The sequence below is a fragment of the Vulpes lagopus genome, chromosome 10 (assembly GCF_018345385.1).
Source record: "Vulpes lagopus strain Blue_001 chromosome 10, ASM1834538v1, whole genome shotgun sequence".
Taxonomy (NCBI): domain Eukaryota; kingdom Metazoa; phylum Chordata; class Mammalia; order Carnivora; family Canidae; genus Vulpes; species Vulpes lagopus.
In genome coordinates, this window is record NC_054833.1 from 82409821 (window position 1) to 82426148 (window position 16328).

The 16328-nt window shown below is 39.6% G+C and overlaps 1 protein-coding gene across 1 annotated transcript in view; it reads right to left on the reverse strand.

Annotated features, from left to right (window-relative positions):
* Nucleotides 1-15469, reverse strand: part of SCP2 (sterol carrier protein 2) — a 96703-nt gene extending 81234 nt beyond the window's left edge. Inside the window, exons 1-5 of the mRNA XM_041770232.1 lie at nt 15312-15469; nt 10725-10779; nt 9998-10069; nt 6110-6241; nt 5104-5168 (exon numbers count right to left, since the gene is read on the reverse strand). Coding sequence (XP_041626166.1) covers nt 5104-5168; nt 6110-6241; nt 9998-10069; nt 10725-10779; nt 15312-15377 — 390 coding nt within the window. The 5' untranslated portion in view covers nt 15378-15469. The remainder of the gene's footprint in view (nt 1-5103; nt 5169-6109; nt 6242-9997; nt 10070-10724; nt 10780-15311) is intronic.
* Between the last annotated feature and the right edge of the window lie 859 nt (nt 15470-16328).

Below are 16328 nucleotides of genomic sequence, written 5' to 3' on the forward strand. Positions count from 1 at the left end.
ACATTTAAAAGCAATGACCTAAGCTTCCAACTTAATAGACTATAAAAATAAATAGCAAGTTAAACCTAATGTAAGAAAAGGGAAATATTAAGGATCACAGATCTAACTAGAAAGTGAACAGAATGAAACAGAATGAATAGAAATTAGCAGAATGAACTAGAAAAGAGAAAAAATTGAGAAAAATCTATGACAGTAAAAGCTGGTACTCTAACAAGATCAATAAAATTGGTAAATACTTTTATTTTACTGATCATGGGAAAAGGAGAGAAGACAAAGATTAACATCAGAGAAAGACCAAGGACATATCGAAAGATCTTACTCTAAAGGTGTACTATGAGAATAATATGATCAACTTTTTGTCAATAAATTCAACAATTTAGATGAAATCGATAAATTCCTGAAAGGGCATTATCAAAGCCCTCAAAAACAACAACAACAACAACAAAAACACCCAAATAGTAATATATTTACTGAAGAAATATACTGAACTTAAAAGGTTAAAAACTTTCCCATAGAGAAAACTCTAGACCCTGATGTGGTTTTTAATAATTTTCAAATAAAAGTTATCAAGGTATTTATCATTCACCACTTAAGAAAAAAATCTATTTTTCATATATCATAAATGCTAGGTACTCCTATTAGGGACTCACCTAATAATCTTATTTTGTACTGTTCTCCGGCTGCTACCCTCCAATCTAGTTTTTCAAACTATCTCCTGAACATATTATTATTTTTTTTTTGTAGGCTCCATTCCTAACTCAGGGCATGAACCCACAACTCTGAGATCAAGAGTTACATGCTCTACCGACTAAGTCAGCCATGTGCCCCTGAACATATCATATTATGATCATTCCAACATCTATGACTTGGCATATGATGCTTTGTCCCATACCCAGAAAGATCCATCTTTCCCTCTCTTTTATTATCTTTGTTTTATTATTGTAATTATCCTTATTTGTGATATAATCATTTCACATAATTATTATCTCTTATTGTCTATAAGACCCAACCTAACATTTTCCACTTTCTTGAAATGTTTCCTGAGGGAAAAAGGGAAATAGCTCTTATTGATTTGAGTGCCTATTCTGTACCATTCTCATGATTACTAAGAGATTCTATATCTAATTTTTTATAGAGATCCTTTAATGTTTCAACAGAGAACTGAATCAGATTGACCTCATAAATTAGATAAATAGTATAATCTTCGATGAATAGGCTAAAAGTTATCTTCAACTCGTTTTCTAACAATGGCTCTAGTTTTAGGGACGCCTAGCTAGCTCAGTCAGAAGAGCATGCAACTCCTAATCTTGAGGTCATGAGTCTAAGCCCCATGTTGAGTGTAGTGATTATTTAAAAAAATAAAACTTAAAAAAAAACAGGGGTGCCTAGGTGGCTCAGTCAGTTGAGCATCCAACTCTTGGTTTTTGGCTCAGGTCAGGATCTCAGGGTCCTGGAATCAAGCCCCACATCAGATTCCCTACTCAGCAAGGAGTCTGCTTCTCCATCTCTGTCTGCCACTCTTCCCTGTCCATGCACTCTCACTCTCTCCCTCTCTCTTTCTCAAAATAAATAAATAAAATCTTTTTTAAAAAAAATGTCAGTAAGCCCATACCTATCAATAATTACTTTAAATATAAATAAAATAATTCTCCAATCAAGAGACAGAGTGGCTGAATGAATAAAAAGACAAGACCCATCCATATGCTGCCTATAAAAGAACCACTTTAGATGTAAAGACACACAGATTAAAAGTAAAGGGATGGAGTGGATGGAACTAGAGGATATTATGCTAAGCGAAATAAGTCAATCAGAGAAAGACAATTATCATATCATCTCACTCATATGTGGAATTTAAGAAACAAAACAGAAGATCATATGGGAAGAGAGGAAAAAATAAAACAAGACAAAATCAGAGAGGGAGACAAACCATAAAAGACTCTTAATCATAGGAAACAAACTGAGGATCACTGGAGGGGAGGGGGTGGAGAGATGGGGTAACTGAGTGATGGACATTAAGGAGGGCATATGATGTAATGAGTACCAGGTGTTGTATAAGACTGATGAATCACTGACCTCTACCACTGACACCAATAATATATTACATGCTAATTAATTTAATTTAAATTTTTAAAATGTGCATTAAAAAAAAGTAAAGGGATGGAAAAAGACTTTCTATGCAAGTGAAAACCAAAAGAAAGCTGAGATTGCTATAGTTATATCAGATAAAACAGACTTAAAGACTAAAATAAGTGACAAAGGTCCTTATACAGGATAAACTAAAACTTACTTCTATTTGTTACACATAAGATTCAAATATTCAATCTTTTTTTTTTTTTTAAATATTCAATCTAAAGAAAAACACTTCATTATTTTGGCTGTCCTCCACATTCACATGTTGATATACTTATTAAAGTATAATTATGTTTGGTCTTATTATTTTAAGTCAGCTTTAAAACCTCAAAACCAGCCACCCAATGACAAAGGGGTCAATCCAACAAGCCAACATAATATTTGTAATTATTCATACACCTAAGACAGGAGCACCTAAATATATAAACCAAATGTCAACAGACCTAAAGAGAGAAGTAGACAGCAATGCAGTAATAGTATTGTACAGAGAACTTTAATACCCTACTTGTATCAATAGATAGATTATGCAGACAGAAAATCAATAAGGAAACATTGGACCAGATGGACTTAGCAGACATATACAGAACATTCCACCCAGAAGCAATAGAATATACATTCTTCTGTGGTACACATGGAATATTCTCCAGAATAAATCATGTGGTAGGCCACAAAACAAGTCTTAATAAATTTAAGAAGACTGAAATCATCAAGCATCTTTTCCAACCACAATGGTTTAAAACTAGAAATCAACTACAAGAAGAAAACTAAAAATTCACAAACAAGTGGAAATTAACACGCTACTAAACAACCAAAGGGTCAAAGAAACAAAAAAAAGAAATCAAAAAGTATCTTAAGATGAATGAAAATGGAAACACAATAACAAAAATTTACAGAACGCAGCAAAAGCAGTTCTAAGAGGGAAGTACATAGTGATAAACTCCACTGAGAAACAAGAAAAATCACAATATAAACCACACAAAAACAAACAAAAAACCCATTTAACTTTACACCTCAAGGAACAAGAAAAAGACACACAAACAAAGCCCAAAGTCAGTAGAAAAAAGAAAATAACAAAGATCAGAATGGAAATAAATGAAAGAGAAAAAAAGCAAATAGAAATGAGTGAAATTCAATGCTGGTTTTTAAAGAAGATAAACAAAATGTCCATGCCTTACTTTCTCACCACTTCTCCATTAATTCAATTAAACATAATTATATCTTATCACACTGTCTTCCATTTAACATCCTGCCAATTTTTCATCTTTTTTCTCTTTAAAATGTATTCTAAATAATTATTTCTAATCTAGTCCAGTTTCACTAATTCTCTTTTCAGTTATGTACAATCTGTATCTTTTTTATTTTTAATTTTGATTTCTTAATTTTTATTATTTTATTTTTCTCTTCTAAAAACTCTATTTGTTTTCATGTCTATAATGTCCCTTTTAGCAGTTTCCTATGCCCTTAGGATATTTCCAAGCTTGTCTTTTATTCCTTTAAACATAGTGTGTCTAAATCTACATTCAAGAAATCCAGTTTCTGAGGTCTTCTGAGATCACTTTTTCCTGTGCCTTCTTTCTTCTGGTTCCCAATTATGGTGCCTTGATCCTTTAATGCCTGCTTATCTTTGACTCCATGTCTTAGAAAATTACTTGAAGAAGTCTCAAAGCTTCCAAAAGAAAATGCTTTCCTCCAAAAGCAAATTCACAGTTATGTCTGTGAAGTGCCTAAGTTACTACCATTCTGGAACCAATTTAGCCTCAATTCAAATTTACGTGTTTTTTTGTTTGTTTTTTTGTTTGTTTGGTTTTTTTTTTTTTTTTTGACTGCTCTGTAATGAGAATTTTGGTAGCAGTCTCAATAAGGACTAGCTTGTAGTTTATTAATTATCAGTGTAAGGTTTTTCTGGGGGATTTCTTTCCCTCTCTTTATTCACCCCTGTTCTACACAGGGCCATGCCAACTCTCCTTGTAATCTCATTAAAGTGTGGAAAAGAGGGCATAGGGAAGGAGGACAGTTTTTTGGGGGGTTCACACTTACCCAAGGGTTTATCCCAGCAGAGCCTCAGTTTAATGTGGGGAGTGGATATTAAACTTCTGATCATGGGAGGACCTCAGTTTTGACTACTTTCCTCTTCATTCTAGGGGGCTATCAAAACTGAAGCTCACAACTTCCTGATCAAAGGCATTCAAAGTAAAAGCAGCTTCAAATACTGATCTTGCAATTCCCTTCTCTCTTTAGCACTTGAATGCCTTTAGGATTTTTTGTTTATATCCTATTCAAATATCCTAACCCTAACCCTAACCCTAACCCTAACCCTAACCCTAACCAACTGTCATTGGTAGAATTGGTTCAAATAACCTGGCTTCCCATTACCAGAATCAGAAGTCCCACACTTTAGTTACCCTCTTCAATGTTAAATGGAATTAATTTTTGAATTAATAACTCACAAGTTAAATAGGTAAGTCACCTCAAATTCGATTATTTGACCTCTCTGAACATCGGTTTTATTACTGACAAAAAAGTTAAACGAGGGATCCCTGGGTGGCACAGCAGTTTGGCGCCTGCCTTTGGCCCAGGGCGTGATCCTGGAGACCCGGGATCGAATCCCACGTTGGGCTCCCGGTGCATGGAGCCTGCTTCTCCCTCTGCCTGTGTCTCTGCCTCTCTCTCTCTGTGTGACTATCATAAATAAATAAAAATTAAAAAAAAAAAAACTGTTCCTCCAGAAAATTCCTTAAAAAAAAAAAAAGTTAAACGAAATTATCTGATTCTTTACTGCTCTATTATACCAGAATTTATGCATATATATCCAATGTCACTTTTCAGATTGTGAATTGTATCAGCTCATTTAATAACTATGCCAAATTATGCTTTCTATTGCTTTTTAACAGGTTCTGTTTACAATAGTCAGATGGGCAAAGTATTCTCACAGTGTTATAACAACTCCAGAATAACAGTAAAAATAAGACTCACATTTATTGAAATGGCTCCCTTCTCCATCTTCTCAAACCCAAGAGCCAAGACACAATCTGCCACACCTTGAAAGAAAATGTAACTATTAGGGAAAATTAAATTTTCAGACACCTAGCAAAGTATCATTAAATACTTTAAGGAATTTATATAAAATGGAAAAAGATGCTGTAACCCTACAAAATGTTTAATAAGTAAAAAATTAGGGAAAATTCTTACATGATTCTATTTTTTTTAAGATTTTATTTATTTATTTGAGACAAAGAGACCAAGAGAGAGCACAAACAGGGAGGAGAGACAGAGGGGAAGAAGGAAGAGACTCCCCACCCAGCAGGGAACCCAGTGCAGGCTCTCAATCCCAGGATCCTGGGATCATGACCTGAGCCGAAGGTAGATACTTAACGGACTGAGCCATCCAGGTGCCCCTACATGATTCTCAGTAAGAGGAAAAATTAGGAAAGTATTAATTTTTCCTTTGATTCCCAATATGCTAACAAAACTTTTTATTAATATGGAAATATGGTTCAATGAAAAATAAACAGCTAATTTTGAATTTTACAATACTAAAGAAAATTTAAAAAATGTTTAAAGGATCCTAATCAAAATCTTTTCAATTTTTTTATTTATTCATGAGAGGCACAAAGAGTGAGAGATAGAGAGAGAGGCAGAGACATAGGCAGAGAGAGAAGCAGGCTTCTAGCAAGGAGCCCAATGTGGGACTCGATCCCAGGATCATGCCCTGAGCCGAAGGCAGACGTTCAATGGCTGAGCCACCAGGTGCCCCTCAGCTCAGGTCCTGATCTCAGAGTTGTGAGTTCAAGCCCTGTCTTGGACTCCATGTTGGGCACAGCGCCTACTGAAAGGAAGGAAAGGGGAAAGGAGAAGTAAAGGAAAGGAGAAAGGGAAAAAAAAAAGGAAAAAGGAAAGGAAAGGGAAAAGAGAACTGATGAAAGGTGGGGCAATAACCTCATATCTATTTAAGCACACCAGACAAATAAGTGATCCTCACCACCCTGAATCAGATGCCGGGCCATAAACAAAGCAGTAGAACCAGTGGCACAGTTATTGTTGACATTTATTATAGGAATTCCAGTCAGTCCCAAACTGTGATAGATAGACCTCTGCCCACAGGTAGAGTCACCTGTATAATAAAAGAAACAAAAACTGTAATATCTGCAACATGGGAATTTATGAAGCTGCAATATAACACATGATACCACATTAGGGTTTTGTTTTTTTTTTCAGTGTTATGCCTTTGCCTAGCACAGACACACGTGCTTAGGCACAACAGTAAACTACTGACATCTTATTCAGAAACAGTTTTAGAATTAAGCATTACTTACGTTCCAAATATAAAAAGTCCTCAAAACACGGTATATGTATACTTTCCTTACGTGTTACAGATGTAGGAGAGTAGAGAAATGACCAAGTAATAGCAAACAATTCAAACTGGCTAGGACTACATGATAAAGGAAGCAATGTTTCATTTATACTTCAGATATAAATCTTTAAAACAACACCAATTGATTAAAAGGCTATGATTTTCTCTTCATATAAAGGTTCTACAACTTCAAAAAGTTTAAAAGATCCTGTATGGCAGGGTGCTCCAGAAAAACAGTGATGCAAGCTGAATACACTTTTGACTCCCTTTCCCAAGTCACATGGACACCAAGGCAGGCATGCTGGAGCGATATGATAGGAACACCTGAAGGTACAGACTCTCCAAGAAGTCGTTTGGGATGGGCAGCCCCCGTGGTGCAGCAGTTTAGCATCACCTGCAGCCTGGGGTGTGATCCTGGAGACCCGGGATTGAGTCCCACATTGGGCTCCCTGCATGGAGACTGCTTCTCCCTCTGCTTGTCTCTGCCTCTGTGTGTGTGTGTGTGTGTGTGTGTGTGTGTGTGTGTGTGTGTCTATGAATAAATAAATAAAATCTTTAAAAAAAAAAGTCTTCAGAGAAAACAGCAAGGTTCAGGACCTTCTTTTGAATAAGTACATTGTGAACCCCTTTGACCTAATAAATTTCCTTTTGAGGATTCTCTTTATACCTTGAAATCTCCAAAAAATAATAATAATAATAATGATAATCACAAATAAGCACAAAGATTCATCTACAGTAATGCTTACTATAGCCTTTTATGATAAGTAGAAATTAGAAACAATTTTAAATGTCCAATAAATAGACAAAATGTCCACAAACAGGATATCATTACAACGACTAAATAAACTGTAGTAAATCCCCAAAACTGGAAAACCATGCAATCATTAAAAATGCTACAAAAGGGACGCCTGGGTGACTCAGCGGTTAAGCGTCTGCCTTCCGCTCAGGGCGTGATCCTAGAGTTCTGGGATCGAGTCCCGCATCGGGCTCCCTGCATGGAGCCTGCTTCTCCCTCTGCCTGTGTCTCTGCCTCTGTGTGTGTGTGTGTGTGTGTGTGTGTGTGTGTGTCTCATGAATAAATAAATAAAAATAAAAAATAAATTAAAACTTAAAAAAATAGGGGATCCCTGGGTGGCGCAAGCGGTTTGGCGCCTGCCTTTGGCCCAGGGCGCGATCCTGGAGACCCGGGATCGAATCCCACATCAGGCTCCCGGTGCATGGAGCCTGCTTCTCCCTCCGCCTGTGTCTCTGCCTCTCTCTCTCTCTCTGTGACTATCATAAATAAATAAAAAATTAAAAAAAAAAATAAAATAAAACTTAAAAAAATAAATAAAAATGCTACAAAAAGACTGGGCATTCTAGTTGTCCATTAAAATGCAGTGGATTGGGCACCTGGGCAGTTGGTTAAGCATCTGCCTTCGGCTCAGGTCATGATCCCGCACGGGGCTCTCCCTCTCCCTCTACTCCTCCCCTCTGCTTGTACTTTCTCTCTCTCTTTTTTTTAAAATACTTTATTTATTCATGAGAGACACACAGAGAGAGGCAGAGACATAGGCAGAGGGAGGAGCAGGGTCCACGCAAGGAGCTGGATGTGGGACTCGATTCCGGATCCTGGGATCATGCCCTGAGGCAAAGGCAGACACCCAATCGCTGAGCCACCCAGGCGTCCCTGATTGTACTTTCTCTTGCACATTTTCTCTCTCTCTCTCTCTCTCTCTCTCTCTCTCAAATAAATAGATAAAAATCTTTAAAAAAAAAAAGTTATCTTTCTTCCTCTCACTCTGCCCCTCCCCACTCACTGCCTCTCTCCCTGCTCTAGTGCATATGAGTGCATGCACTCTCTCTCTCTTTAAAACAAAACAAAACAAAAAAGGCAGTGGATTATATGATACATCTGTGCAATGGAATTTTACGCTATCATAAAAAGAGAAAGACCAAGGAAGCTCTTTATGATACAATTTGGAGCAGTAGCCAAGAATTACTAAGAAAAAAAAAAAGAAAGAAAGAAAGAAAGAAAGAAAGAAAGAAAGAAAGAAAGAAAGAAAAATCAAGATACAAAATAGTGTGTTTATTATGCTACTATGTGTGTAACGAAAGAAAGGGGAAAGGGGAACTTACATATTCACACCCACTTGTATATGTACAAATCACCTCTGAAAAGACTAGAAATTAGTGAAATTGGCTAAGGGAAGGGAACCATGCGACAGGGAAACAGGAATAAGAGTGAGACTTTCCACTATATAACCATCCACTTTTGGTATTTTTGTATCATGTAAATATTTTATCTATTCCAGAAAAAAAAAACTTAATCGAAAAAATGTTAATAATAATATAAAGACTTAATGGGGAAGATGAAAAAATAGAAAAGTAGATTACGAAAGGTATGTATGCTGGGATCTTCTCTTTTTTTTTCTTTTGTTTTTTTAATTTTATTTATTTAAGTAATCTCTACACCCAACATGGGGCTCAAACTCACAACCCAGAGATTAAGAGTTGCATGCTCTTTTAAGTGAGCCAACCCAGAGACTAAGAGTTGCATGCTCTTTTAAGTGAGCCAACTAAGTGCTCCAAGATCTTATTTTCTTTCTTTCTCTTTTAATTCTTTCTTCTTCTTCTTCTTCTTCTTCTTCTTCTTCTTCTTCTTCTTCTTCTTCTTCTTCTTCTTCTTCCTTTTTCTTTTCTTTCTTTTTTCAAAGGATTGCTTCAAAGCCATGCCTCATATAGACTCAATTTGACTACAACTTTTTTCCATGTTTTATTTTATTTATTTTCTTATGCTTTTACTTATTTATTTGACAGGAGGGGGGAGCACAAGCACAAGAAGGGCGAGTGGTAGGCAGAGGGAGAGGGAGAAGCAGGCTCCCTGCTGAGCAGAGAGCCTGTCTTGATCCCAGGACCCTGAGATCATCACCAGAGCCCAAGGCAGACAGTTAACTGATCTTGTTTTCTTTCAGAGAAAATTCCATGTGCATGCATAATTACATGCATTCATATTCACTGAAGGACTACATCAAAAAATTAATGGTAATAATTTCTGGACTGGACAATGGGATTACAGGGGACTTTTTTCTTGCTTTTTTTTTGTGTTCCTGTTTTTTGTTGGGTTTTGTTTCTGTTTTTGTTTTACAATTAGTGTATACTGTTTTCCTAAATAGGAAAAAGTTTAACGAAGAAATTTTCTTGAATACAAAAAAGTCAATAAATACAAATTTTAAGGTCACAAAAGAGCAAACATTTATCTTCTAAACAGTTATTATCTTTACATGGCAGAACTATGGGTAATTTTTTTCTTTTTCAAAGATAATGTATTTTAATTTACCTCCTGTTTTGGCAATAAACAATAGCAAAAAAACATATACTAACTAGGCTGGCACATAATGGTAATCTAGGAATGATGGGAATAAGACTCTGAATTCTGAGTTTGGAGGGTTAAAATTCACAAATGCCTCTGAATTGTTCATGAAGCTGCTGCTAGATTAGGTGAAACATTTAAAAAATATATAGTTTACCACATACCATAAACGTAGCCAATACATGCCTGTTCCACTAATGAATAAGGGATCTGTGCATCAGCTAAAGCCTTCTGGCCTATAAAAACAAAAAGGTTTTATCAAAGAGTGCTTTGAGTATTTGCTTTAGGTGAGTCAAAACTAAGTTTAGAGTTTTCCCAGAGTAGATCTACCTCTAAATAGTCCCTGTTCAATTCAAATGACAAATCCTTCATCAAGTCATCTCAGATCCCTCCATTCAGAAGTAACTATTTCTTCCTCTATTTCTTCCTCGAAGCTACTACTTTTTCACACCTGCTTTTTGATACTTAACATCTTCTGTCCTAACTGTACACGTAACTATAAATACATTAAATCCCAAAGTCTTAAAGCACCTTAATGGCAAGGTCCTTGTCTTACTCATCTCTGTAGGTCCACTGCACATCTAAAGGACAAAACTATGAATATCATTACTGGGGGCGGGGGAATGTGGGGTGGCGGGACACTCCCACAGAGCCCTTCGATGTCCCAGCAAACAGTTGGACAGTACATAATATCAGGCCACTGTTTGCCCTGGCTATCTAGCAAAGAATGCCCAAACTCTTTTCCCTTTGTCCTTTCTAATGAATCAGTAGCAATTGCCTATATAGATTCCTCTTCCTTGACTGAGGCTCCTTTTTATGGTTGCAAGGCTGCTCTACAACCAAGATAGACTATATAATAACTCTAATGTTCAAAGATCTAAATTTTATTACCTGCTTCTTTTGCCAAGTCAGGGTAGTCTAAATTCTCAAGTCCAGGTTTCAGGAACTAGAAATATAGAAGGAGATAATAAATAGAAGAAATATAGTTAGATTTTTCTCACAACAGAATGCAAAAATTCATTCATCTATTAAATTTAACAAAAACATACTAAGCGCCTATCATGTTCCTGGACTCTGATATCACGTTCTTTGTCCTTACTAATCTACAGTATTAAAGTACAGTATCCTGATAAGTCAGGATAATGGTAAGCCTTTGCAGGTGAGGAGCCAGTGACTGAAAAAGAGCAAAAAGGAGATTTCTGAGGTGCTGGTAATGTTCTATTTTCTTAGCATGTTTTCTTTAATCAAATAAATGCAAAACAAACAAACAAAAAGCACCATGAGGTTTATAATAAGGCTTAAAATAAAAAATGGCAATCCTGTTTGACTACTCTCCACACACTAGTCTTTTTTTTTTTAATTTTTTTTAATTTTTATTTATTTATGATAGTCACAGAGAGAGAGAGAGAGGCAGAGACACAGGCAGAGGGAGAAGCAGGCTCCATGCACCGGGAGCCCGACGTGGGATTCGATCCCGGGTCTCCAGGATCACGCCCTGGGCCAAAGGCAGGCGCCAAACCGCTGCACCACCCAGGGATCCCTCCACACACTAGTCTTACTTGTTCCCCAAACATCCACTTTTAACTCTTAGATATTTTTTCTTCTATAAACTGCTGCGTTTATAAATATTCTATACTATTATATCTTTATCAATTTAAGAAATTATACCACAATCTCCAATAAGGGCCAGTGGAGATTAGGTCTCTTAGGCCCCCGCACATATACATTTACACATCCCCCATCCCGCTTACACAACTGAATAAATAATTTTTTATTAAATCAGTACTCAGTGTTTACCTTATTAAGTAAATATTTAACACTGGGCCAAGTTGTGTGCTATGGTTACACGTCCTTTATGGGACAATTTTCTTTTTCTTGAGTTATCAACTGCCTCATTCATTTTTTTTTTAACTTTATTTATTTATTCATGAGAGACACAGAGAGCCAGAGATATAGGCAGAGGGAGAAGCAGGCTTCCCACTGAGCAGGGAACCCAATGCAGGACTCGATCCCAGGACTCTGGGATCACGACCTGAGCAGAAGGCAGACATTCAACCACTGAGCCACCCAGGTGCCCCCAACTGCCTTAAGAGTTTTAATCTTTTGGGGGCACCTGGCTGGCTCAGTCAGTAAAACATGAGACTCTTGATCTCGGGGTTGTGAGTTCAAGCCCCACATTGGGTGTAGAGATCACTTATAAATAAATAAATAAATAAATAAATAAATAAATAAATAAATAAGCTTTAAGAAGTAATAGTAAAAAAAAAAAAAAAAAGTAAGTTTTAGGAGTGCCTGCGTGGCTTACTTAGTTGGTTAAGCATCTGACTTCAGCTCAGGTCATGATCAGGGTCATGATAAGCCCTGTCTGTGGTCCTGGGATAGAGACCTGCATCAGACTCCCCATTCAGCAAAGTCTGCTTCCCCTCTCTCTCTGCTCGTCCTCTCCATCTGTTTCTGTGTGTGTCTCTCAAATACATAAATAAAATCTAAAAAAATAAAGTTTTAGCCTTTTTAAAAGGTTTTTATTTAAGTAATAAAAGTGTGTGTGTGTGTGTGTATATATATGTATGTATGTATGTATATACATATCTTAGTGAATTATTGTTAAGGCAAACGCTAACAGTTTCTAACAGCTCACATCCCTAGATGACCCTAGCCCTACTTAAAGTGTCTCAATGCTACTGAAAAGAAGTTACTATTTGTTCCCACAAACACCAGAAGATACTTGTCTGTCTCCAAGTCTCTGTGGGAGAGGAGGAGCCTAAGTTTGAATAAGCACCAGCTAGCAAATCCAGATAGATTCCACATAGACCAAGCCCCCTTTCCCACTACTTATAAGTTTTCACTTCCCTACTGAGCTCCAATTCACTCTCTATTCCCTCATTTTCCCTTTAAAACAGCCAGTCACCTCTGAATTAATCAATATTGAATTCAGTTCACACTGGACCTTCCCTTTCCCAATAGTATATTACTGACTGAAATCTGTCCTGATGCTTTACCTAGCGTCTATTTTTCCTTCTTTGACACTATGACCCAGACCAAAAAACTGAACTTTGCCTTCTATTGCAGAAACTCTTCTAAGCACTCAGTCTCAAACTTAATCTCCATTCTATCCTCAAGGTAGTTATTGTGCTCTTACCGTAATCACTTCCTTATGATATTTCATAATTTTATCATCCAAATGTTTATCTGTAGACAGTACAATTTAGTCTTGCCCGTTTATCAAAATTTTGTGGGTCTTTTGATTCTTTTTAAATCTATAGGTCTTCCTCCACTTCACATTCCCAGTCTCTTCCCTCAGGACTGTAACTAATACCGCTCACAACCCCACCTCTTAACTTCGAAAAAGAAACTACTTCTCAAAGGGTTAGAAAGTTCTGTGCTTCTCTCTACAGCCAATATAATCAGATACTCAACAGCCAATGCAGGATCTGACTACATCAATATCATACTGAAAAGGCTTTTACTGTCCACCTATATTAGAAGTCCCCTCTCCTATGAAACAATAGGATGAGCTCCAAGTATCTGCTTCATAATGATTAGTTGACTTTTCTACTTATATGTTTTGATCAAATTATGTACTCTCACCCCATTTGGTAAGATAATAAAAGATTTTAGGCTGTTTTCTCAGGAAGAGCACTTCTACTTAGAAACTCTCTTGCAGGGGCGCCTGTGTGGCTCAAGTGGTCTACCTTCAGCTCAGCTCGGGTCATGATCCCGGGGTCCTGGGATTGAACCCTACGTCGAGCCCCACGTCAAGCCCCACGTCAAGCCCCATGTGGAGCTCTCTGCTCAGTGGGGGACCTGCTTCTCCTTCTCCCTCTGCCATTCCTCCCACCTGCACTTGTGCTCTCTGGGTCTATCTCTCTGTCAAATAAAGAAATAAAATCTTAAAAAAAAAAAAAAGAAACTCTCTTTCTCTTTTTTCTCTTTTCAAAGCATATCCATTTAGTACTGTCCAACTAACATTCAGGATCTTTAGCACCAGGCATTTTCGAGGTGCTACATATGCAGCAACAAACTAGACATGGTACTCACCCTGGAGGAACTTACATGCTAAGGAAGAATATGAACATATAAACAGAGAACTTCAGTATAATATAATAAGTATAGGTTTCCCCTGCTATCAACTGAAATGTCATAAAGAAAGAATTACCATTAACTTAATGGAAAATTTTTTTGAGTGTTCTCAGACCCCAAAACATAACCTCTAGGCTTTGCGGATACCTTAGGACACATCTTGATAACGAACACACCAAATAAATCAAGATAAAGCACAGAGGCCCACAGAGGCAGTTCAAAGCTATGGCAGCTTAAGGCTGAGATGTTGAGGATATTTCCAAGGAAGGAGCTTGACAGTTCCTCTCTGGCTGCTGTTTGGAGTGTTCTCTGCCTCTGTTAACAACTCCCTGCAAAACAAATGCTGGATGCTATTTTCACTTTTTGCCTTTTTCTAAAACCAAAGATCCTCTTCGAATTTCAGTTAATGAAAATAAGGTAGTAGCATAGGTCTTTTGTGAAGGTGAAGTGATATAACTTGAGCTTTCCAGAAGCTGGGATATCTGCACCAAAGCAAAGGTAAGTACTGGCAGGGCTCTCCTCGAAAGTCAGAAGGATCAGAGACTTCTTGGAGAAGATCTGAAGTCAACCAAGTACAGTGAGAGTCTGGTTTCCGGCCAACCCCTGCTCTCAGGTCAGTCTCAGGCGCCACCGACTGAGAACAAGAGAAGCAAAGCAGGAGAGATGTAAAGCAGTGTGGGGTGAAACGAGCAGCAGTGTGGCATGACCAGAACGTGAAAGCAGTCGGGGGACCAAGAAACGAGACTGGGAGCCCCAGGCTTCCTAAGAACCAAGCAGAGTACCACCTGCGGAACAGAAAGGTGGTCGGAGGATCCGGAAAACCTGCCGCTTGTGCCAACTCAGCTAATGTTCTTGTGCCAACATACTGAACTTTAAGTGTTTCTCCTCCTCATCCTCACTTCTAATGTAAAAGGATCCTACAAGGGAGTCTCCTGGGTATACGGGGCGGGGGGGGGGGGGGGGGGGAGGACATTCCCCACCTGCTTTCCTTCCCAGGGTAAGGAAGACCTTGCCTCGTCCAAAGTCCACACACTTGGAACTTCACTCAGAATCAAAGGTGGTGTGGACTTCGGGTCATGCTGGGGCGTATGTCAGCAACTCTGATCCAGGGAGAAAAGGGAAGGACGAAGGGGGGAAATGGCCGCAGGAACAACCCCCAAACATTGTCATAGTCAGAGACAATTCTAAACCACAAGCCATCCGAGTAGCCAAGAGTCAAGACGCAGAAGCTGGGCAGTGGGATGCCTGCGACCCCCTCCCGGGAGGAAGGACAAACCACCGGACAGCGGACAGCGCCAGGCCCTGGTCTGCCCTTCCTCGCTTCCCGGTCACCTGGGGGCTCCCCGACTCCTCGGCCTCTGCCGACCAGAGCCGACCAGGGGTCCGCGGCTCGTTTACCTTGGTCATCCCAACCCCCACCACGAACACCCGGCGCAGGGCCCCAGATCGAGAGGCTATAGGCATGGCTCAGACGGCGCCCGGCGGAGGCGAGTGCGGCAGGCCCGGGAGCAGCTGACGTGCGCGCGCACAGACTGAGGCTGCGGCGACGCGGGCGATCGCTCCGAGCCGGCGGGCGGGGCGGGAAGGGGCGAGGGGCGGGGCGGGGCGGGGCAAGAGGCGGGGCGGGGAGGGGCGGGGCGAGGGGCGGGGCGGGGCGGCGAGGGGCGGGGCGGGGCGGGGCGAGGGGCGGGGCGGCGAGGGGCGGGGCGGGGCAAGAGGCGGGGAGGGGCAGAGGGACTCGCGCAGTGAGGAGAGAAAGAGAAAAAAAGGGGGGGGGGCCTGCGCGTGCGCCGAGGCGCCGGAAGGGCGCGCTCTTCTGAGGGAGGGCCGTGTTGCGTCGTTCCCTGCCCGCCGGGTTCTGGTCGCCGGCCCACCTGGCGGTGGGGGATGAAGTCCGTATCAAACATCGGAAAAAGACTTTATAACCTAGTACAGCCATCTGGGTTTAAGTCCTCTATGATGAGAGGGCGTGTGGCCTGAAGTAGCGCCTGAGACTGACTGGAGAGCAGGGGTTGGCCTGGGATAAATCTGTGGAGTGCTGTAATTGTTCTGCGTCCTGAGTCAGGGCAGGTGTTAAAACCCCTAGGGCCGTACACCAGCAAGAGTGTGGTGTTTTCAGCTTCTATGAAATATGATTGATTAAACCAAGATAGTTAACTGCTAATTTACCATTATCTAAAATAACCCAAATTGGGGCAGCCCGGGTGGCTCAGCGGTTTAGCGCCGCCTTCGGCCCAGGGCGTGATCCTGGAGACCCGGGATCGAGTCCCACGTCGGGCTCCCTGCATGGAGCCTGCTTCTCCCTCTGCCTGTGAATCTGTGTCTCTCTCTGTGTCTGTCTCTCATGAATAAATAAATAAAATCTTAAAAAAAAATACAAAATAAAATAACCAAAATTCATTTACTAGTTATGTG